Source organism: Arvicola amphibius, chromosome 6 (assembly GCF_903992535.2).
Source record: "Arvicola amphibius chromosome 6, mArvAmp1.2, whole genome shotgun sequence".
NCBI lineage: Eukaryota > Metazoa > Chordata > Mammalia > Rodentia > Cricetidae > Arvicola > Arvicola amphibius.
Window position 1 is genome coordinate 145,092,800 of NC_052052.2, and position 24,246 is coordinate 145,117,045.

At 49.6% G+C, this 24,246-nt stretch overlaps 1 protein-coding gene across 2 annotated transcripts in view; it reads right to left on the reverse strand.

Annotated features, from left to right (window-relative positions):
* Nucleotides 1-1,100: 1,100 nt before the first annotated feature.
* Nucleotides 1,101-24,246, reverse strand: part of Bicd2 (BICD cargo adaptor 2) — a 48,427-nt gene continuing 25,281 nt past the window's right edge. The window contains exons 2-8 of one of the 2 annotated variants that reach the window (XM_038334748.1): nt 19,395-19,607; nt 12,525-12,677; nt 9,705-10,166; nt 8,050-9,072; nt 7,042-7,193; nt 4,773-4,983; nt 1,101-3,154 (exon numbers count right to left, since the gene is read on the reverse strand). In XM_038334748.1, the coding sequence (XP_038190676.1) occupies nt 3,149-3,154; nt 4,773-4,983; nt 7,042-7,193; nt 8,050-9,072; nt 9,705-10,166; nt 12,525-12,677; nt 19,395-19,607 (2,220 nt within the window). In that variant the 3' untranslated portion in view covers nt 1,101-3,148. Of the gene's footprint in view, nt 4,984-7,041; nt 7,194-8,049; nt 9,073-9,704; nt 10,167-12,524; nt 12,678-19,394; nt 19,608-24,246 lie in introns of both variants that reach the window. The other variant, XM_038334747.1, reaches the window with a different exon arrangement.

A 24,246-nucleotide genomic window follows, 5' to 3' on the forward strand; every position in this document is an offset into this window, starting at 1 on the left:
GCTAAAGTGTGTCAACCTTTTTTTTTTTTTAACTTCTTGCCTTTCCCCTCTTTTTTCAAAGAATTCTTAGGTCTGTTGATTTTTCCCTTTTAAAATTATACTTATTTATGTGTGTGCACATGAATGCATGCATTCAAATCTCAATGTACCCGTGGAGCCAGATGGCAGCCTCAGTTGGTTCTCTCCTTCTGCAACCCGAACCTAGGTTTTCTGGTGTGTCAGCAAGCAACTTTTACCCATGAAGCCATCTTGCTGGCTTGACTGATTTGTATCATTCTAATCTTTTTCTAAATTGTGTATGTGTGCGTATGTGTGCATCCTTGCATACACGCTCATGGAGACCAGAAGAAGGCCTTGAATTCCTGGAGCTGTATTAAGCTGTTATAAGCTTCTTGATGTAGGTGCTGGGAACTGAACCAGGGTCCTCTGGAAGCACACCATGCCCTCCTAACTTCTACGCAGTTCCTTCCTTCTTGGTTACCTAGAGGGCTGAAGAATGAATGGAGGCTTCCGAGGGGCAGGAAGATGCTCGCAGTGGGAAGCTTCTGGAGTAGACCCTGAGTAGGTGAGACTGTCAGAAGTGGAGATGAACAGAGAGCACCATGGTATGGTATCTACTGTCCAAGGAGTTACGACACTCTTCCATGTTCTCACACACACAAGCAGTTATTCCAACACACTCGCTGAATCTCTGTACATGCTCCTATAGTATAGTATAGTGTTAAATACAGTATTATATTGACAAATGAATCCCCCTTGTCCCTAGATCTATTTATTCCCAGGTTTCAAGCAAGACTTTAGCCAGCACAGGTTTCCATGCCTCTGACCTGCTGCTTCCTCAACAGGAAATGCAGGTTGCTCACGGGCATGAGTCCTGTAAGAGAGCAGTGAGTTCCGGCCACCTTGTTGCTGGCCTTCATGCTGAATGATGTGGGCAACCCTGGAGGCACATCCTGTATCCAGAGAATGGAGCCCAGCTTGTTTCTGGCCCCCACCCTCAGTGCCCTCCAACAGGACAGCTGTGTGAGGTCCCAGACTCACCGGACACACTGGAAGCAGTCACCTGGCGCAGGAGTAAAAGCAATCACAGAGGGCAAACATGTGCTTCATTTTTTTTATTATTATTATTCTTTATTGGTCCTACCAATGTGACTCTTTACCCAGGCCCACTTTTCCTATGTGCGCTGGCTGTGGAGACGTTTCCGCCACACAACTGCTAGTTTCTCCCTCCTATGCCTTTTCCTCACTTAGCCTCATTTTCTCAGAAACTGAAGGCATCTGCTTATTATTATTTGCTTTGGGTCTGTGTAAAGGTTCCTTGGCAGGAGAACATGCATATGACTTTTAAAATAAAGACCAACATTCTGACACTAAGGTAACACACAGAAAAAATACAGTACTTAGACATCATTGCAAATAAATACCCCATACAGATGATGTTATCTCAAATGTAACAATATTTGTATGAATCAACACTGTAACAGAAGGCAAAGAGTCCCAACAACTAGGAATAAGAAATGCTCATTCCAGGAAACAGAATTCTTCAATTCCTAACAATTTATATTATTATAATTTGTCCCTTTTTTGGAGGCCAGAGGACAATTTCTCTTCCTCCACTAGTACCAATTTGACCACACCCTGAATCTCACTTAGCAAGCAGCTTGCTAAGGAGTTTAGTGACTTCTGTTTCCTGAAATTAACAGTGATTAGTTACACCAAGCAAGAGAAGATAGAATGTCTTGTTTTCACATTTGCAAAGAACACTATGGCTAGCCCTCTTCCCTACTCGCAGGCCGACTGCGCCGGCTCTCCTGACGCCCTCAGCCCTTCACAAACGTGATGTTTGCACAGCTTGCTCAGCTTGTCCCATGAAGTCCATTTGGTTCCCAAAGCACACTCCAGGTTTGCTGTTTGTTCTGTTTCTAAGCCCCTGAATTTGCATGTGAAGAATTACTGACTAACAGAATTTTGCACAATCACTGTTCTCTCTCCCTCAATGCAGATGCCCAGGTGAAGTGAGCCAGATACCCCCTCCTACCTGTTGGTCCACACTGGCCTTCAGCATTCCCAACTAGCTCTCCGCTGCCCATTGTAGAGAACTTCCTTGGCTGGGACACCTCCCGTAACTGATGAAGGCACTACTGGCAATGGTTACTAACAAAAAGGTGTTGAAATAGAACACCCTAAAAATCGACAACTGTAGAATTTTCTAAGTGTACCACAATTTGGCACAACAACCAGAATAACAAAACAATTCCAATTTGGAATTTCACTGGTGCAGTTGTATAAAATTCTGTTAGTCAGTCATGCTTCACAATGTCCTAAAACCCAGAAAATTCTGGAATTTGTAGGTAATACTACTCATTCAATAATTTATGCTTTCAAGTGCCTATTACTGTTTTAACCAGAGCAAAGGTCAAGTTTTCTTCTTGTTACATTGAACTATTCCTAAGAATAATAATAATACAATATGAAAAACCCCAGAATTGGAATACCCTGGATTTATTAATGAACATGGCATTTAAAATCTGTAACTTCAAACATGAACCACAATGCCGTGTCCTCTACAGGCTGTTGAACCACAGCGTGGATACACTAGCCAGCTCCTTGCCGGGTCGAAGCCTCACCTGCAGTCCAGCTACTAACTATGGAGCACAGCTCTGCCTCGTGCCGACACCAGATCAACACGCCTGAGCTAGGACGGACAGCTACAGGACCACGAGCAGAGACCACGGCACCGGAGACCATCTCTACGCAAGGAATTAAGGAAGCAAATATAATATCAAAATATCAAAAGTGCACAGGTTGATCGGATAAAAAAGGAGCATGTGTAATAAGGAGCCCCCCATGGCAGGCTGTCCAGCAGGCCCCTAGAGAGCCTGACCGTGGTGGTGGAAGCAGGTTCTTCGGCCGTACACAGGCCTTTCCAAGCAGCTCACAGCATTCTCAATAGTAAAGCTTTTTTTTCTCCTTAAAACTCCCATTAAAAACTTGGGGAATGCTATTTGAAAAGAATTACAGTAGCATATCCAAACATCTCTAAGTGGACTTTAGGCTGCCCTTCCTTCCTCTGCATAGGCCATGGGAGGGGAGAGGGGAGGGGGCTGCAGTGTGACAGGCCGGTGGCCACATCCTCCCAGCAGCTACTCTATAGCTGAAAACAGGAGAAAATAAGACAGCATTAGAAATCAGTCACGTGCCACTTCCATACCACTTAACGCTAAAGCTCCTGTTCTGGGAGTGAGCGAGCAAATTAGTTGGCAGAGGAGGCCTGCGTGTGTGTTAGGGGATGGGACTCCAAGTGCCCGCAAAGCCCCAGACGATGGAAGGGAAGCTGTGTCCTGGCCCAAAGAAAAGGAAAGGCAGAAGGTGGGTGGGCATGCGGGCAGCCATTCCCAGGACGGACATGCAAGGGACACATGTGGCCTAGTCTACCCTCAGTGCACGACTGTGTGGTGCCTAGAATCTGAGAGAGACTGCAACAACCTAGGCACCACACAGAGGGAAGGAAGAGAAAGCTGTTTGAGAGACCACAGGGTCCCATGCTGGGGACCAACGTTGTGTTCCACAAATGAAATGCTGTGTCCCAAACTGTGAAAGATACCTGTCCACAGGGTGACAGGCAAGCGGCTGTCACAGGAGATGGAAGTCTGGGAGAGAAATACTGAGCAGAGTCCTACTTCACAGCACACTAAAGCAAACGCTTGATGCCACAGCTCTGCACTGAGCCTCTGGAAAAGGGGCCCCAAATTGCACTGAGAACCACATGACTCTTACCAGCCGGGCCTGAGCACAGCTCCGGGCCCACAGGACGTCCTTCCAGCGCACAGCTGGGCTCTGCTGCACCAGTGCAACCGGGCAGAGCTCACTAGCACTTCTCCAAACACTGCTTCTTTGGGTCTGACAACTTCCAGGAAAAGACCCGAGCATGGGCTCTGGGTCTCTAGGTACCAAAGAACAGGCTGCACCAAGGACCAGGGTCTGGCCAGGCACTTGGAACACTTTTTCATTAAAAAAAAGGAAACCTAGGACCTCAGGCCCTGCCAATTTGTCACCTCACAGGGCAGAACAGCATGCGGATGGATCTCAGAGATGAGACCCTAAGCAGCCAAGCTCTGTCCTTCTGGGCGATGGTTATTTGTGTCTGAAGTGTGGGGGTCTCATGCAGCCTCTGGGGTCAGTTCCCCCTGGGACTGGAGGAAGTTCTGCACTTCTGTCCTGAATGTTCGCAGTGAGATGCTGCAGAAAATACAGGGAACCTTTCCATGAGACCACGCCAGCCGCAGAGAGCTGACCTGGGCTGCTCCTACGACAGAGGCTCGAGTCTCATACAACTGCTTTCAAGCGCTGATGTTGGACACATGTGAGGACCATGCAAGTTTCAGCTCAGGTTCTGCCCATGTGCCCAGGGAAGGACTCTACCTCGGGTTCTCCTAATGGTGCCTGGGGAGACCTTTGATACCACCACCCCAAAAGACAGCAACTGATACAGGATACCCTCGAGGGGGCTGTGGGCGAGAAGCAACACAAAGCTCAGTGTCCTGGGGACAGATGTGTCCCAGTGCTGCCCTTCGTGCGTTAGTCACGTTAAGACTGGCCTAGCACTGCTGTCCCACTGCAACTGGGTTAGTTGAGGTGAAGCAGACGTTAGCGGCGTGCAGCGCCCCACAGCCCTAGTCGCAGTAAATGCTGTGCTTCTCGCTGCAGAACACCTGGTTGGCCAGCCCGGCGCCCTCCGCCCTCTCGCTGGCACAGGCACAGGTGTGACTTACGCTCGGGGTGGCTGGCTTGGCCTTGGGGGTGGCCTTGCTGCGGCCCCTGCGGGTCTGCTCGTGGTCCAGCTCCAGCAGCTCCAGCCGCTGGGTGAGTGCCAGTTTCTGCTGGATGGCCATGCGCAGCAGAGAGTTCAGGGTCTTCTTCTCATCTTCTGCAGCCGCCAGCTGCCGCTGCATCTCATCCAGCTGTGTGATGTACTCATCACATCTGTGGAAACAGCACAGCTGAAAGGCTCAGACAAGGAAAGGCAGGTCCCAGGCACCCCACTCCAGAGTGTCTCTCAGATGGAGCTTGAGCCAGGGCTAGGGAGGCTTGGTTGGGTTTCTTTTAGCAAAGGCTCCTTCAGAGTAAGACCATGACCAGGACCAGAGAGGCAGTGCCCCAACAGAGTAGCCCTTAACCTACCTCCAGTTCTGTGTCACTGCCTTTGTTTCTTTTGTGTGTGTGTTTGGGGAGCGGGCAGAAGGAGTGCAGCGTACTGGCTAGTTTTTATGCCAACCTGACACCAGCTATAATTATCCGGGAAGAGGGAACCTCAACTGAGAAAATGCCTTCACCAGACTGGCCTGTGTGCAAGCCTGTGATGCGTTTTCTTAATTAGTGATTGATGTGGGAAGGCCAGGCTCACCATGGGTGGTGCCATCCCTGGGCTGGTGGTCCTAGGAGCTAAAAGAAAGCAGGCTGCCGGGCGGTGGTGGCGCACGCCTTTAATCCCAGCACTCGGGAGGCAGAGGCAGGCGGATCTCTGTGAGTTCGAGACCAGCCTGGTCTACAAGAGCTAGTTCCAGGACAGGCTCCAAAGCCACAGAGAAACCCTGTCTCGAAAACCCCCCCCCAAAAAAAAGAGAAAGCAGGCTGAGCATGTCAGTAAGAGCTCTCCTCCACGGCCTCTGCATCATCTCCTGCCTCCAGGTTCCTGCCTCGAGTTCCTGCTCTGACTTCCCCAGATGATCAACTACAAACTATGAGATTAAAATAAGCATCTTCCTCCCTGCTGCTTTATTACAGCAATAGAAACCCTCTCTAAACCAGGCATGGAGAACACGCCTTTAATCTCAACACTTGGGGAGTCAGAGGCAGACAGATTTCTGTGAGTTCAAGGACAGCCTAGCCTGGTTTACATAGTGAGTTCTAGGCCAGCCAGGGCTACATAGTGAGACCCTGTCTCAAAAGAAAAAAAAAAATTTCTAAGCCCCAGTGGAGGAACTTCCAGAGAAATCCTGGAACTCTTCTTGTCTCTGCTGCCCTGGAAGGGGCCTGCCGGGAGGGATGCTAAGACTTGGGAGCAGCCAGGTAGAGGAAAGGAGCAGAACCCTGGCCCATTCTGTCTGCCTCTGAAGCTCAGCTTCTTCACAGTCTACAGGAATGGGCCAGGTCTACCAAGTTCAGTTCTCAGCCTTGCCGTCCCCACGGTGTCATCCCAACTTAGACCAGCTGGTGGCGGCACCTGACTCTGAAGGGTGATAAGCAGAGGCCTTCCAGCTGTAAGACTGTTCTTTCCCAGCCTGGAAGCCTAGACAACCCTTAAGGGGTTCCCAGGCCACAGAGATCCCTCATGGGAGAGGAAGGAAAGCTGCACACCTCCCAGGCCTAAAGCTCCCTTGGCCCTCCCTTGATAGAAAGGCTGGAAGTGGATGGCAAATAGCCGAGTTGAAACCCCTGACAGTCCTGTCATAGGAAGAGGAGCTAACAAACTAGTCTGGGCCTCCGTTACCACTGGAACAAAGTTAGAACCGAAAGTGCTATTCCCTACCCCCAAAAGCTCACTCCTCTTGGCCCTTTGCTTCTAAGTTTCCTACGCTCAAAGCAACACAAATTGAGCATTCAGGTTCATTAATAGTGACATTTGAGCCAAGTTTCTGGGGACCACAGGAACAGGGAAACAGATGCATACCTCTGCTGAACGTCTGCCTAAGTGGTATCTACCAGGCCTGTCCCAGATTTGGGCACCTGCCTACATGATGCACAGAAGGCTGAGGTGCAGCCAGCTGTGGTGCACAGTCTTTCCATCTCCTTGCTTTCACTTGTTACCAACTTGAGCCAGGCAAGGAGGGCAGCCCCACATACATGATGGGCTGGGCCAGGGGCTGTAATTACCAACCCTGAGCTGTATTAGGATGCCTGATGGTGCTAGAGCCTGAACCAGCAGGCCTACAGGCTTCAGGAAAAAGCCTGTGGCCTTTTGAAGCCTGTGGGTAAGGGCAACAGGTAGCTCCACCAGGGGAGAAGCTGCAGGAGAGAGAAGGCCACTAGTGGTGGGGTTACCTGGTGGCAAACATGGCACGCAGGGAGGAGAAGGTGGCTGCATCTTCCTTGAGGGCCTTGAGCTCATTCCGCAGCTTCATCATGGTCTCGGTCACCATGGCCTTCTCATTCTCATACTTGCTCTTCAGGTTGGCGAGGGCCACCTCAGCTGTCTGGGGACAAAGAGGTGTAAGGTGGTAGGTGGGGTGAAGCTGCTCAAGGGAAGCTCTGAGTTTACAATGGGAACCCTGCATCCACAGCGGGGCATGCAGAGAATTCTCATATGCAGTCTTGGGGACAAAATGATAACCATGCTTACTGGGGGTCAGCTTGCCTCAGTGAGTCCTACCCTCTGATTCTGATTAGCAGGGAAGAATGATATACCAAAGAGCCTGTCCTGGAGAAGTCACAAAGTCCTGCACCATGCCCCTTGGGGCACTTGGGCCATCCATCACCTTGTTCCTTCAGCATCAGAAACTCTGTAAGGTGGTCAGGAGCAGCTCTGATTAGAGAGCCCTCTAATGCCAACAGCCACTCCACCTCGTCTGGGAGCCCTGAGGAAGGGGACAGCAGGAGACTAAACACAATGGCACAGGCCTGTGGGCCCTGCAACAAGTGGAGGAGGCAGCCTCCCAGTGGGCTCTGGTGCTCCACCTGATGTGGGAGTCCTCTCTGTGTGCTGTGACCATTAATGAATAAAGAAACTGCCTTGGCCTGCTGATAGGGCAGAACTTAGGTAGGCAGGGAAAACTGGACCGAATGCTGGGAGAAGAAGGCAGAGTCAGAGGTACATCATGGGGCTGCCGCCAGAGTAAGACATGCCAAAACTTTACTGGTAAGCCACTGCCATGGGCGATACACAGATTAATGGAGATGGGTTAAATTAATATGTAAGAATTAGCCAATAAGAAGCTAGAGCTAATGGGCCAAGCCGTGTTTTAATTAATATAGTTTCTGTGTGGTTATTTCAGTTCTGGGCTGCTGGGACGAACAAGTGGCCTGCTACTACACCCACCCACTTTATCTTACCTGCTTGTTGGCCTTGAGCACCGTGCGAAGGGTGGTGATCTGCTCCCGTTTGGTACTCAGCAGTGACTTCAGCTTGAGGATCTCCTCCATGAGGGCCTCCTTGTCCTTGTCCACGGCAGGGCCTAGTTCCTGTGAGGCAATTCGCTGCCGGGACAACTCGGTTGTACGGTCTACTGCTGCCTGTAGGTGCTTGATCTGGTCTCGGATGATGGCAATCAGGTTGTAGATGTTCATAGGTTCCCGGCGGGGGTCACTCAATGGTGATGGCAGTGAAGAGCTGGGTGAGGGGCTGCTGTCTCCAGTCCCATCCACTCGGCCCACCTCTGTGGCCAACAGCCCCTTGGGCAGAAGGACAGGTGAACGACGCCCGCGGCCCTCAGGGCTGGTACGGCCAGCTTTGCCCTGGCCCTCGCGGTAGTAATCCAGCATGACACGGTTCGGCGTTTCATTGTTGCACATACACACATGGTGGTAGAGGTTGGCCAGCTCCTCACTGAAGGTTACCAGCTCATCCTGAGCCACATTCAGGCTGCCCTGGGTCTCACCAGCCACATCGCTCACCTTCTTCAGCTCCTTCTCCAGATGGGCCAGTAGCTCTCGGTCCTGGTGGTTAGCCTTTTCTAGCAGAGAGACCTTCTCTGTGAGTGCCTGGCCCTCAGCCTCGTAGCGGCCCTTCTCTTCAGCATGTTGGGCCTCGCGAGCTTCGTGTGTACTGCGCAATGCCTTGAGCTGCTCCCGGAGTTCACCAGCCTCAGCCACAGCCACGTGGTACTTGCAGGCCAGGATCTCAGGCCCATTGATGTCCACTTCATAGTAGTCGCCGTCTTCACGGCTGTCGCGGTCCTTCTCATCATCCAGGGAAGTCTGTCGCTCCTTGCCAGCCTGCAGGCGCCGCAGGGCACTAAGGTTCTCCGTGAGACGATTCACCTTCTCATGTTGCTCAGAGAGGGCCCCCCGAGCCTGCTCCAGCTGCTTCTGTGTGTCCTGCAGTGTTGCCAGTAGGCCCACCTTCTCCCGCTCCATCTGCAAAGGTAGACATAGCAGGAAAGAGGGTCAACCGGCTTACAGGACTCCAGAAGGGCTCAGCCAGATCTCAGGCTATGCCACATGGGCCATGGTCATGCCACTACTGACAGAAGACTGGACAGAATTCACCACAAAGACCAAACAAGTGATCACTCATAAAGGTTCACTCTATGTGTGCTGAGGGGAAGCTGGGCTTCAAATGTGCAACTCCAGGGCAAACTGGCAGGATCCCTAGTGTGCCAGCTCTCCACCACTTTCCTTTCTTGTGTTGTGGGGAACACACTGTAAACTTTCAAATGTACCAATGTATGGCTCTACTGAGACTCTAGTTTGTGGTCTGTGGGTAGGAGTTACACGAGGAGCCATGTCACCCCACCCAGACATGATATGGGTAGCAAAGGGAGCAACATGGGCACCATGGTACTAAACTTTACACAATAATCAGGAACCTACTTCTCTGGGACAGAGTTTCATTTGTGGTAAAGATACAGGGTTTAAAGCCAGCATGAGTAAATTAAAGGCAGCCATGTGTCACAAAAGCACTGCTTACACAGAACATGCAGTCCTGCCAGCACTGCAGAAGGCATGGGGACAGAGAAGAATAGAACCATGAGGCCCTGCCTATTCACCTGCACCAGCTGCTGCTTCAGCTTCTGGATCTCAGATATGTGGAGCTCACTGAGCAGGTCAGAAACGAGGCTTGGAGAGGGTGGAGCCAGGCCGTCCTTCCTAGGTGTGGATGTCTTGTTGTCCAGCGAGGATTTGACCAAACCGCTATGCTCAAAGCCATTGACCAGGGCTTCAGCATCGTTGTTGGGCTCAGCGGTGACGGCATCATCACTGAACTTGAGGCCATCTAAGGAGACCTGCAGGTGGCTGGTGTAGAAGGAGTCATTGATGCTCATGTAGTGCGACAGCTCCTTGCGCAGGTTGTTCTTCTGCTCCCGTTCTGTCTTGAGTGTCTCCAGAGCCTCCTCCAACTGCCGTTCAGAGATCTCCTTAAGCCGGATGGCATCCTCCAGTTGGCTGTTGAGGTACTCGGTCTCCTCCTCCAGGCGCTTGATTTCATGCTTGAGGCCCTCAAATTCCACCTGGGGAATACAAATACTCCAGTGTCAAGGGATGTGGCGGCTCCTCTCAGGTTGACAAATCAGGACAGTGCCAGAAGACTACCCCCAACCACAAAGGACAAGGAGACCCACAGAATGAAATGCCACCCTGTAGGAGAGGGCAGTGGCCGCAGCCAAGGCCACTTCCCACATCAGGCGACACGGATGTTATTCTACTTCTGAAAATTAGTACTAGTGTGCACTGGCTTAAAATTCCATAAAATTACTCAGTTAATACTAACAGCTAAGCAAATCTCTTTTAAATGTGTGTACATCTGCATGGTGCATGATGTATGTGTGTGGGTGCACATGCAACTGTGCAATGTGGAGATTCTCTCCTATCTTTGAGTTCTGGGAACTGGGCTTAGGTCATAAGGTTTACATAGGAAACACCTTTACCCATTGAGCCACCTCACCAGCCCTAACTACTTCTTCTTCTTCTTCTTCTTCTTCTTCTTCTTATTATTATTATTATTATTATTATTATTATTATTATTTTGGTTTTTTGAGACAGAGTCTCTCTGTAGCTTTGGAACCTGTCCTGGAACTAGCTCTTGAAGACCAGGCTGGCCTCAAACTCACAGAGATCCACCTGCCTCTGCCTCCCAAGTGCTGGGATTAAAGGTGTGCGCCACCGCCGCCCGGCTCTAATCACATTATTTTAAAGCATGCCTTGTGGTGTGCTATGACCATTATTTTGAATCATATTTTAAAACAAAGGAACTGGACTTCCCTTAAGGCTGAATGCCTCAGCACCAATTCCTCAGAATGCAAGCTTGGAGCTAGAAAAGAGTGGGAAGGCATAACTGGCCTTATTAACATGGCACAGTTTGAGTGAACAGAGTAGATGGGAGCTGATGCTTACCGTGAGGCTCATATTAAAACATCTCTGTGATATTAAGGAAGCAATGAGGGACTCTCTCTGGGTTTGGGGGAGGAAGGGAAACCCTGTACAACATTCTAAGTGCACCCACATCCCAGTGCCCCAAGTGAGGGGGAGGAACCTCAGAGTAGATGTAGCTCCATTGGGGGCAGGGTTTCCTTGAGCTTTGGCTTTTCTTCTGCTCAGAGCACTGTGGGCAGCAGTACCAATCAATGCCCAATGGCATCTCACGCTTATGAGCTACAGGATGGAGCCCTGCACCTGTGGTTGCCCAGCACCAGACTCTACCCCCTGCCTGCTTTTGCAAACACAGAAGCTTCTACACGGACACATGGGTTTCCTCCTGCGGGACATAAACACTGGGTCCACTGACGATGAGGCCTTAGCTATAAGATGATGTGGGTGAGAGAGGGACCCTAATGAAAGCAAGACAGCATCCATGGCATTTGGGGGTAAGGTCTGGGATTTCCTGAGAGAAAAGGCCCTGTTGGCTACAGCTTAGAGAATGGGAAGTGTGTTCAGGTACTGGGTGGTTCTCACCCTCACCCATCCGAGAGGACCTCCTAATCTTTGCCACAGGCAGAGGGGACGTCTCTCATCCCTACAACAGGCAGAGTCGTGGCAGTGTTCCTCCAGAGGTTTTAGTACACCCTCTTCATCTGAGTTCCCCCATACCTTGGTGATGTGGAACACTGTCCTCCGGACATGACATGGCCCTTGCTGTCTCGAAATCAGAGCAGCCATGATTACCCAGCTTGGAGACCCTCACAAGATCAGGCCTAAAAACATTCTCTCATAGAAGGAAGGGGTAAAGCACTGTTAGACCCTCACCCAAGAGTCCAGCCATTCCCTTCCTCCTGTGTCCTGACCCCAGTGACACCTAATCCTCTTATAGCTATCTCAGAGGTTGCTAGAGTAGATAGGAAGCAGAAGGTTAAATGAAAAAAGAAGTCCATCTAGCAACTGTTGGAGGTTTCACCCACACTCCTGGTAACCCCTTGCCCAAGCTCCTATGAGTTCTCCCCACCCATGCCCCTGGAACCCCTCATCCATGCTCCTGAAACCCTTCACCCATGGCCCTAGAACCCCTCACTCACGCCTCTGCAATCCCTCACCCATGCTACTATGAGTTCTCCTCACCCATGCTCCTGTAAAGAAGCTCAACATTGTCAATGGTTCACCAAAATGGACTTTCTGGTGAGTTATCGGTACCCTATCTGTGCTAAGCAGAAATCGACTCCCAGCAAGAGTCATGCTACACTTGGCTTGGGAAATTGTCATACTAAAGTCACAGCCCTGTTCTGTGCTCTGGGAGCACTAGGTGCTGTGAGCCATATTCCTGTCTCCACTGTGGAGGTACTACTGGCCCTAACCTCAGATATGTTGGAACAAGACACAGAAAAGATGGGTGGATGAAAGGACTGAGGACCCAGGGTGACCCTGGGGTGGAGACTCGCCTGGTTCTGCCTGAGCACAGACACTTGTTTCTGCAGGCTGATGTTCTCCTCCTCCAGCTCTGAGTAGTCCTGAAGTAGACGGGCTTCCCGGAACTTGTACTCCTTGATGTCATCCCGCAGGCGGCCACGCTGGATCTCCACATTCTGGTTGATCTGCAGGGACAGAGGAAAAAGCTGTGTACGCTGCTTCTATAGCTGGCCCTACCATGTGTGCTTCCAAGTGGCATAAGGGGGCCTAGTATTGCCAGGCATGCTGTGAGCCCTCTGGACAACAGTGTGGCTGCTTGGAGGGGAGAAGCCCAGGGCAGTGGGGTGTGCAGAGCACAACCAGATGAGAACTGATGCGGAGTGCATGGGGACCACTGCTGCTTGGCCAAGCTCCAGCATTTCAACCCTGCAGAGCACACTTCTCCAGAAATCCTTTTACTTTCATTTTTAATGAGTCTCAATATTAACGGCTTTCCCTTAGGGAAATTTTGTGGGGGCTTTGGTAAAGGATAAAAATGTGTACAATTTAAACAAAATACAAAAAAAAATGTGTAAAATCTAAACAAAATAATTCTTTAGGGAAAAAAGAAAACCACTGCCACTGTGGAACCAGGAATTCCATTGTGCCCTCCTAATTACACCAAGAACAGGAAAGTTAGAGATTTGCTAGACACACCTGATCCCAAGGATGAAATGCCTACAATTCAGATCCACAGCCTGGGACCATTAAAGGCAAGAGGTCAGTTATTAAGTATAGAGAAATCAGAATGGTACGGTATAATGGGGGGAAAAAAAGATACCAGAACCTTCCTTTTTGGGAGCGTCATGAGGGAACAGATCCATATAGTAAGACTAAGACATTGTAGGGCAGTATCTGCTCCCAGGAAAAGTCCTTCTCCCAAGGTCAGGCATTTGAATAAAGGTCTCCATTCCCTGGGGTGCCCCCCCCCCCACTTGAGAAAAGTTCCTGCTCGCTAAAGTAGTCATTCTCATCTCTAGCAAGAACTTGTAGCTCTCCCAGTAATATATGGTTGGTGCCTATTGTCAAGGTCAATGCTAGAATCCTCAACCCCTGATCTCAAGCCACATCCCAGCTCACATGTCCCTTGTTTCCCCATTTAATCCTATGTGCAACCACAGAGTATAAAAGGTGCAGTCTATTTTCTTTTTTCTTTTCTTTTTTCTTTTTTTTTTTTGTTTTGTTTTGTTTTTCAAGACAGATTTTTCTGTGTAGTTTTGGAGCCTGTCCTGGAACTAGCTCTTGTAGACCAGGCTGGTCTCGAACTCACAGAGATCCGCCTGCCTCTGCCTCCCGAGTGCTAGGACTAAAGGCTGCGCCACCGCCTCCAGGCCGTGGTCTTTTTTCAATTAAATGCTGCTGGCAGCCGTCCTGACTCCCCTCAGATCCTGTTCATCTCCTCCTTCCCCACCCCCACCCCACACGTCCTCTTTAGAACCTGAACACCACCACACCACTCCCCACCGAAGCAGGTCTCTGGCACAGATCCCTCCTACTTCTCTCAAGGGTGGAACTTTAGACAAGTGACTCAACCTGCTCTAACCCTGCTGAGCTCTGCAGACTCCAGGAACCGACCTACTTGGGGTAGTAAGGGAATGAAAAAATGACAAACGCAGAAACAGAAAGGCTGGCATGGAGTGATCTGCACTCTGATGGAGAAGTCACGGCATCTTAGAAGCTCAACATGTTTATTATACACAGCTGAAATGCTGAACTTCACGCCTGAAGGAGGCGGGGTTAGCTAATACAGGCAGGAGCAATCTGTGTAGGGCAGCAGTCGTATCCAGGGAGAAACATTTTCTGCACACACCATCAGCATTCACACTTGGACTAGAGGAAAAGTTTGCCGTCCCTCTAAGCCCCACCCAAGGAAGGCTCTGCCAGTCTCGCAGATGTGAGTGCGGCGCTGGTGAATCTGACGTGGACATGCCCAAGTCAAACAAGGCAAGAACTTCACTTACTAACACTGACCCTTTTTCTCCATTTGCAAGATGGGGTCATCTGACTGGTGAACTGCTAAGTGGGGCAGCACTATGGCATATCTTCAGATGTTCAAACAGTTAAACAGAGTGTCTGTACCAGAGAAATGAAACAAATCCACACAGAACCCTGCACATCAGTGTTCCCAGTGTTCAAGGTGGATGCAACCCAAGTATCCATTGGCCAGTGAATGGATAAACAAAACACGTGCTATCTATACAATGCAGTATTATTCAGCCACGTTAAAGAATGACGTCTTGACACTTGCTACAACACGAATGAAGCATGAAGACATTCTGCTAAGTCAAAGAAGTCAGTCACGAGAGGCCATGCATTGTATGGCTCATTTGTAAGAAAGGTCTAGAACAGGCAATCCACGGCCATAGAAAGCAGACTGGAGGGACTAAAGAGAGGTGTGGGAGTAACTGAAAAACAGGCTTCATTTTGGAATGATGAAATACTCTGAAATTAACTGAAAGACTGGAAGTGTGTATCAGGGCAGAGGGCTTGCCTGGCACTGAATACAAGGCCCTGGGTTCGATCCCCAGCACCACAAAAAGAATAACAACTGTAGGATAGTCCACATACCTACAGCTATGTAGAAGCTGTCAATGCTGAGGGGACAAAGCTTATGAAGACAGAGCTGGGGCCTGGGCTTCTTCTTTTTTTTGTTTTTTTTGTTTTTTTTTTTTTGTTGTTGTTTTTCGAGACAGGGTTTCTCTGTGGCTTTGGAGCCTGTCCTGGAACTAGCTCTTGTAGACCAGGCTGGTCTCGAACTCACAGAGATCCGCCTGCCTCTGCCTCCCGAGTGCTGGGATTAAAGGCATGCGCCACCATCGGGGCCTGGGCTTCTTACTTAGGGCACTGGAGCACATGCGTTGCTGGTCTGGGAGGCCTTCTGAGCATTAGGAACAGGGATTAGAGGTGAGCATGGAACACACTTTTAAGTGAGCTATATAGGATGTATACCACCTAAATAAATCTGCTGAAAGTTGGTTACTGTCTCCAAGTCAAGTGTGAGGAGCTGGGAAGACTGTCACAGGGAAAGGCTAGTGCAGGGCCAAGAGGAGAACAATAAAACAGCCTTCACTGCCCACACTGTACACAGGGACGTAGGAGCCTCATTCCTACACTTTCAGAGCCACAACATTCTTTGCTGTGGTTGCTATCATGTATGTTGTAGGCTGTTGAGCGATTTCTTGACCTCTGCCCACCTGCAGCCCTCTTTTACCCTGTGACAAGTGAAGATGATTTCACACCAATGTCCCCTGGGAGCAAAATCCCCTAACAACCCTTCCCCCCTCCTGCTTCTAATCCCTGTTCTAATGCTCAGATGGCCCCTCTGACCAACAACACACCTGCTCCAGAGCCCTGAACCAGAAGCCCAGGTCCACGGCTCTGTCCTCTTAGCATCTACAGGAATTGCCCCTGATCACATTTCTGTGTTCATCTGAGGGGCATATGCCTCATAAGATGCCATGCAGGGAGATAAACAATAATGTTGGATTAGTGAAATGAAATATCATAAAAAAGTGGAGAGATGGAGAACACAAAGGAAAGTGGAAGAGAGTCACACAGCAAGCACTACTGATAAATTTAGCACTTAAAACTAAGACTAAATTCACAATGTATGAATATAGACACAGCCCCCTCATTAATTGGCTGAAAGAGGCAACAGAACTGACACCAGAAGAAACAGATAGCACAGGAAGAGAAAGAGAAGACCAAAAGATGACAGAGCAGAGATGGTGAGGGTGATATATGCTGAGAGGAGAGAAGCAGCCCCTAGCACAGCTACAAAGGAGGTAGGACGTAGGACCACAAACAGACCTCTTGAAAGCCTGGGGCTCTATGCAGATGGAAACACACCCAGGCTCTTTTCACCCCACCTAAAGCACAAAGGGTATGAGAGTAACTACTAAATGTTCTCTCTCTGCCAGAAATGACCCCAATTCCTGCTCTCTCTCAGCCAACTCAAAAGTGCTTGCTATGCAGAAAGTATTCCAGCATGTACAAAGAGGGACCATGTGGTCAAAGCCCTCAGGTAGACTGGTAACTGAGGGTAAGGGCTGAGTCTCCCCAGTGTCTAGGGCTATCCAGCAGAAATCAGAGACCTAGAAGGCAGGGGTAAGAGACACAGTGGTTCCACATGGCTAGAACGGAGAGTGCAGCTTATACAATTGGAGATGGACACAGAAGGCCAGGATGAAGCCTGAGAGAACCAGGCCCAGAGCCATACAAGGAGTGCTGTGACCCTACAACAGTACCCGTATGTTCTGTGAGTCCTTAGTGCGCTATAAACCTGGCCCTCACAAGACTCTCTAGGAGTTCCGTTCTTACGCCACTGCTAGGACAAGAATCCTGGGTACTAGCCAAGAAGTGTTTCCCTTTGGTGGAGTGTATGGGCCTGCATGGGCCTGTGAATGAGTGTCCTTGTGGAAAAACAAGCACAGAGAAATGTGCAGACACCTAAGTCACATGCTGCAAGGTAACATTACGTGCCAGGTTAACTGCCCCTTCTCTGCTGACAGAGCAAGAATCAAACACATACACTTTCTTTCTAGGGAGACTGCTTCCAACCTCAGCTGCCAGGCTTAGCAAAGGGGTTCAACTGGCCTGCTGCCTGGCACCTCCACCCATCTCATGCCCAACTCCTGAGAATTCCAGCAGGCTCCAACTAGCCACAGGGGTTTAGTTTTCCCTCAGAAAAGTACCTCCTCCCAGGCTGAGTGTCTGATGTCAGGGTACAGGCTCTGCTCTACACAGATGACCAGCCCACATGGAAACAGTGGGCATATGGGCTCGGGGACAACCATTTAAGGTCCTAGCCACCAGCTCTCCTTCACCTGAACCCCCTGACCAGCAAGAAGTGTGTGACAACTGCCTGCTTCAAGAGGCCACTGTGTTGGGAGACTGTCAGTTCCCTTTGCTGGCCTCTTGAGCTCCCAACCCTTTCCATACAGGGCTTGTCTGTTTATCACCTAGAGGAGAACTCTTATCTTTTATTGGGACTAGTGGGCCTTAAGTTATCCATCTGAGAAACAGTGTCATGTCTGCAACAAACCTTTTCTCAAGTGATCATCTACCTTCTAGGAATAATGCCAGCAAGAAAAAACCTGACCAAACTGCCCACTGCTGGTCCTACACGCAGCACAACAACCACAAGTCAAGCCTCCAGAGATGTTTTCCCCCACAAACCTCAGTGTCTTCATGTCTGACAGAACACAAAGAGTCATTAGGATGACTGGGTCCAAGACATTAGAACTATCTGACAGGGACAAAATTGTTTGGTACTGTAAAGTTAACACTGGCTTTAGCCCTCTCTTAGACAACAGACTTGGACAAAGCCTTGTCTTCAGTCTCTGAAACCCTGGGTAGGAGACACCCGGTCCCTTCACTGCACATCCTCCAAGCTCTCTGGGCCCTGTTCCAGCTATGGAAGCTGACCCTCTGCAGTAGATGTTCTCTCGGGGGAGTCAGCAGAGCACAGGTTATCAGCGTGTGCTGTAGTCAGGGCCCTGGAGGGAACTGCATCCCAAGCAGGAAGTCACAGGAGAGGAAAAACAGGAGTTGCTATTAGGGACAGAGGTAGTAGGACAGAGGTCATAAGGAATCATCAAATGCCAGCAAAACCAAATCTAACCCATAGGGGCCAATGCTGGGCAATGAGAGGACCATTATGCTAAGCTAGGAGCAACAGCAGAGGAGAGAACAATGCTAAAAGTGGGTGGAGACAGTTCTGAGAACAGAACCTCTACCCCAGACAGTTGTGCAGAAGGTAAAGGCTGAAGGGCAGCCTATGACTTGGCTGCAGAGGGCCTCCACAGACCTGTGGACAGAGAAAGGGACACTAAAAAAAAAAAGGCGGCTAAAGGGTGTGTAGGGAGACTCAGGATTTCCTCCTAAAGCATAAACAGGAACAACAGGAATCTCTCCCCCACCCCAGACCTGCCTGTCTTCAATTCACTGAGCTCATTTCCGGTCCAGGACAGTCATCCAGCCTTCTTGGCTGCCTAGGGGTTGAATATGGGAGAAAGCCCTGCACTGGCCTTTCAGGAAGGAGGGGTAGACAGATGGATTGTCACCAGAGCTGCTTCTCTTCCTCTCAGCCCCTCCTCCACCCTCACCAGAGCCATACTTGTGGAAGGAAATGAGATCATGCACTGGGCTCCAGAAGTAGAGGCTGCCTTCCCCCAACCCCTTATTCAGACTGAGTTCCTCAAGACCTCAGAGACCCCAAACCCGGGAAAGTGACTGCTCCCTGCTATTGATGGCCCTAGGGTCAGAGTCCCTGGGCCTACTGTGCACAGCCCTGACTACAGCACACGCTGATGACCTGTGCTCTGATGACTTCCCCGAGAGAACATCTACTGCAGAGGGTCGGCTTCCATAGCTGGAACAGGGCCCAGAGAGCTTGGAGGATGTGCAGCGAAGGGACCGGGTGTCTCCTACCCAGGGTTTCAGAGACTGAAGACAAGGCTTTGTCTGGTCACTAATCCAAGTTAGGGCTAAAGACACTATGATCCTAAGCCTCTAGAAGGATCTTGAGGTTAACCCCCAAGACCATGGACCTCGACCAGGATTGTAGCTCACATGCAGACTTTTAGCGATGGTTCCTCAATCACCTCAGTGTGCCATAGAGTCCCTATGGCTCTTGGCTGATCTCTGTCCCTGTGACCACCAAATCCCAAGCTGGGTCATTCATCACTCAGGTTGCGGTGCTCTACTTTGGTATTCCTCCCTGCTGGTCAGGGCCTGCTCAGGGTACACATGGCAGCAGTGAGATGGGCATAATTCAGGCACAGAACTGTTGAGACCAGAGGAGCAAGACGTAGCCACACAGCCCACCCTCACAGTGACAGGCGTCACCCCCAGTCACTCACCTCTTTTAGCTCCTGGGCCACGGACGTGAGGCGCTCATTCTCAGACTGAGTGTTGGTGAGAACATTGCGCAGCTGCTTCAGCTCTGTCTGCAGCTCTAGCACCTTCCGCACGTAGTACTGCTCCTTGGACGCCGACTCCTGGATCAGGCTCTCCTCCCGGCTCTCCCCGTCAGCAGCCACCTTCTTGTGGTTTGTGTGTGCCTGGCCAAATGCCTGCATGGAGAGAAAAGACATTCGTGAGACAGGTGTCCCAAGATCACAAGAAACACAAAGGCCTTGACCTGTGAAGCAGTTCTGTGCTGTCGTGGGTTAAAATACACTGAGAGGCACATGGCAGGCACATGTTTCATCACAGTGGAACCAAACTAGTCTTCGCAGCATCATTATGTGGAACGACAGAAAGGAAAATGAAGAAGACAGGGCCACAAACACTGGTGGAACTTCCCACAGAAGGGACAAAGTTTGAGGCCTGATGGTGTATACCAGCTGGAAAGTTCCCAGGACCAGGAAATAAGTGGTTTAGATTGTGGACCTGGACAAGCTAATGGGAAACAACCCTAGAGCAGCACACCCAACATACATTCCAGGCTTACAAAATTATGTCAGCCATTACACGCAAAGGGTGAGGAGCCGCCCCATCCTGCTACCTGATGTCAAATCATCCTTCATTTCTTCTGGGACAAACCAGGGCTGGGCAACCAGAGTTCCCAGTCCTAAGAACAGGGCACAGTAACAACTAGCTAGAGTGGCCACCTCAGGGTGCATAGGCCCAGAGATGCGTGTATCTGCATGTTTCAGACACTGGTGTCAGGCCCTAGGACTCGGGAAGAAAACCTACCAACTGAGAGCAACAAATACTGGCCTTACCTACACCACCAGGTCAGTCACCCACGGAGGCCAGCAGCTGTGCGGAATCCATACCCTACCCAGCCTGGCCTAGCCTGGCCTCTGTTCCACAGTCCACTGAGGGGCTGTGCTGTCTACTCTGCCTTCCTTTCCTGACTCTTCCTAGGACCCGTGGCTCATGACAAGAACATTAAAGAAGCGTTACTGAAGAACAATAAAATGACGTTTTCACTCATTTTAAAAAGAGAAAAGAACTATTTTCTTTCATTTCTTACTTCACAAGTCTAGGAACTCAATCCAAGAAAACAATGAGCAAAACATACAAAGCCACATTGTACACAGAAGTTACTGAGTTGAGCAGTATCTAATACTAACACATGAAAATGCAGAAAGCAATTAATTTTCATCCTGATAGGGAACTGGAAGATTGGAGCAGGGTCTAGTCTGAGGTATATGCTGTGTCCAAGATACTGTAGGAAGACCTCACAATGGGCCAGAGGACACACAGCCCAGTAAATCAGGGCTGGTTCTGACATGTGTATGGAGGGGTAGCCTGGGGCTCACAGTGTAACACTCCTGCAGTAGACTGTGGATTCCCTCACAAGATGGCCAAGCCTTACCCATATGCTCTCGGTCCTCCAACACAGCATCCATTCTACACAAATCAAAGCAGCTCAGCTTTGTGATTTCTAGTTTGTTTGCCTCCACCCTGATCCTAGGGAAGGATCAAGCCACACACTGCTACCTACACAGCACCTGACTCATGCTGCCTGTCCACCATAAAACACACAGGGAACCAAATACCAAGTCGGCCCCCAACTTGGGGCTCTGGGACTGAACTGAAGAGTCTAGCTTCTGTGGCTGCCTGGGATACACTTGTCAACTTGGGGGCTGGGGCAAGGAGTTTTCCCCAAAGTGTGATGGCTAAGCACTGTGATACAATATTCAAGCCCAGGCCTGCCAACCTAGGCCCCAACTTTTCCTCCACCCAAGCTACCAGCCTAGGGCACAGGAGCAGTCCTGGGCGGCTTTTCAAACACACTGTGATGGAGACATCTGCCTCCAGCGGAGAAGACACACAGTCACAGGGACAGACTCCACTGCCTGTGTGGGAAACCAAAAACCGGAAAACATAGGAACAGTCTATGGAACAGGGCTGCTGAAATGGCTCAGCTGGCAAAAACATGTGCCATCAAGTCTGACAACCTAAGTACTAAACTCAAGACCCATGTGGCAGGAGAGCGCTAACTCCCAAAGTTGTCCTATGACTTCTACATGCGCACTATGGTATATGCATGCCAGGCATGTGGCATGTGCCTACAGACATATGCAAGCAAATGATTTTAAATATGGTAAAGCAGTAATCATCAGTTTTCCAGTCTGTGGTACCAGGTAAAGCAACAGGATGAGGGGATCCTGCAACAGTTCTCATCCCTTCAAAAGGAGCTTCAGGGCATGGCAGGGCCTGTGGAAGTAGATGACTACAGACGGAAGTAAGGGCAGTTAGAGTAAGGACTAGAGTAAGTCTTCACTAGGGTGATCAGTGTAGGGCTGAGGAAGCCATGGAAAAGGACCATACAGGAGAGCAGGAACAATCCCCGACAGTCTGAAAACAAGCCTGCTCCCACTAGCCAGATTCACAGGCATGAGGAGAAAATGTCTGGGGCCTGGCAGAATCAGCCTGGATTACACGCTGATTAGCAGAGCAGAACGAAGCGTAAAGACAGACCATGAAAGGATTAATCCATTTCCAAGTCACTACATTCTAGAACAAAGCTCAGAACACATTAAGGGAAACAAACACATCCAGATGCCAACAGGTGAGCTCCACAGTGAAGACCTAATGAAGAAAGGATCAGCAGATAGCACACAGCCCTGAGCGGCCCAGAAGAGCGGAGAGGCTGAGAGTCAAGTACCAGAACCAAATCCTCAACTCAGAAGCAAAGAACAAATGGAAGACATAAAATATGCCAATAACCTTCTGGAGAAGGCAGGGTCAACAGCAGACACACTGTGCATCTGAAGGATTGATTAACCAACTCTAAAAGGCAGCCAAAGGAAGGGCCCAAATGAAACAAACCAACAAATAAGAAAGCATAACCTAACAAACCCGAGAGAGCAACCATTTCAAGGAGCATATTTATCAACTCACAATGCCAAAGGTCCAGCTGCTTTTGATAGAAAACTGACCAGTTCATTCTAAAACTCATATAGCAATTCAAAGGACCTAGAACAGACTAAATAACTTTGAAAGAGCAGGACTATCCCCACCTGCTCCCATGACCCAAAGGCACTTCCACTTCACTGCATAGAGACAGATTAACTGGCCTGACCAAGTTTTATGTTCTCTCTCTCTCTCTCTCTCTCTCTCTCTCTCTCTCTCTCTCTCTGTGTGTGTGTGTGTGTGTGTGTGTGTGTGTAAGAGAGAGAGAGAGAGAGAGAGAGAGAGAGAGAGAGAGAGAGAGAATCTCAGATCTGAGCATGGCAGTCAACAGCAAATACATGTAAACCCATCTACCAGGAGGCTGAGGCAGGAACAGTATGGGCAATAGAGATGATCCCATCCTGGGAAAAAGAACACCCACAAGGGGCTGGGGAGATGGCTCAGTGGGTACAATACTGGTCATGTAATAATAAAGACATGAGTTTACTCAAATTACTCAAAGCTAAAGGCCAGATATGGCAGTGTATCCATCTGTAATCCCAGCTTTCCACTATTTAAAGTACAGGGTCTTGAGAGATGGCTCAGTAAGTAAAAGCATTTGCCATTCAAGTCTGCTAACCTGAGTCCAGTCCCCAGAATCCACATAAATAAAGGTGCAAGGAGAAAGTCAGTTCTACAAAGTTGAACACACAAATACAATAGATTTAACAATTATATGTACCATATAATGAAGTACTACTCTCAATAAAAAAGAATTGATACATCAACAAAGATACACCTCAAAATCACCTCAGAGAAAAAAGATAAGACTGTTGAATTCCCTTTCTGTAAAAGTCTAGAAATGCAAACTAAACAGAGGTTCAGTGGTTGGGGTAGAAAAGACTACAGAGGACACAGGACAAATGCATTATCCTGATTTTGCTGATGGTCTCATGAACATATGCTTACATGAAAATTTATACTGAATACCCTAACATGCATGAAGCTCACTAAAGTTGCCTAAGGGAACAGCAGGTTTGTTTCTGAAGTGCTGTACCCCTCACCTGGAGAGTGTGAACCTACCAGACACAGCCCATTCCTGTAGCCACCATCTCCAGCTAGGAGATGAGGGTTAGAGAGGTGGCCGTGTCTGTCTTATCAAATTGCTTTTGACCCTTTCAGACCATACTGCATCCAATTTTAGGCAATCTTCCAAATCCATCCCAAATCCTGTTGCACCCAGAATCATCCTCCCATCCTATTGGTTGTGCAGGGTCCCTTCCATCCTTCCTTGAGGAGGTGCTCCCTGGAAAGGAGTTCCTGTCTGACCTGAGGGTTGGTGGGGAACAGCCATAGATGTTTTTGTAGATGTCCCTGCCTCATCTAGTGGATCTTCTAGGAGGTACCCTCAAGAGATGGGAGCCTTTGTCTACCACCCTGGTGTCAGGATCCTTCCCCTGGACCACAGGTACAGCTTCTAACCTGCCCCTTCCACAAACTTCCCCAGCTGCTCCAAGGAAGGAAGACAGGGAGACAGAAGATCAGCTCTTCCCCAGTCTTCCGCACAGGATGGTGGATGACCTGTGCTGTGCGGAGCAGCAGTGAGGTCGCTTATGGGCTATTCAGGAGATTCAGTTCTCAACATAGGCTCTTGGCCTACATCCTGCCTGCTGCTCTGAAGTTGCCCAGGTTCAGCAAGACCCAACAAGGCCGGGAGAGATGAAGCATGAGGTCATGACTAGTCAGGTGCCTTTAAGAGAAACACAGCCCATGTTTGCTTCTGTCCAACAGCAGCCCCCTGAGACGCTGGCTTCAAGGTCAGCCACACCCATGTAGCCATGGTGCAATCATCTATGCCTACAA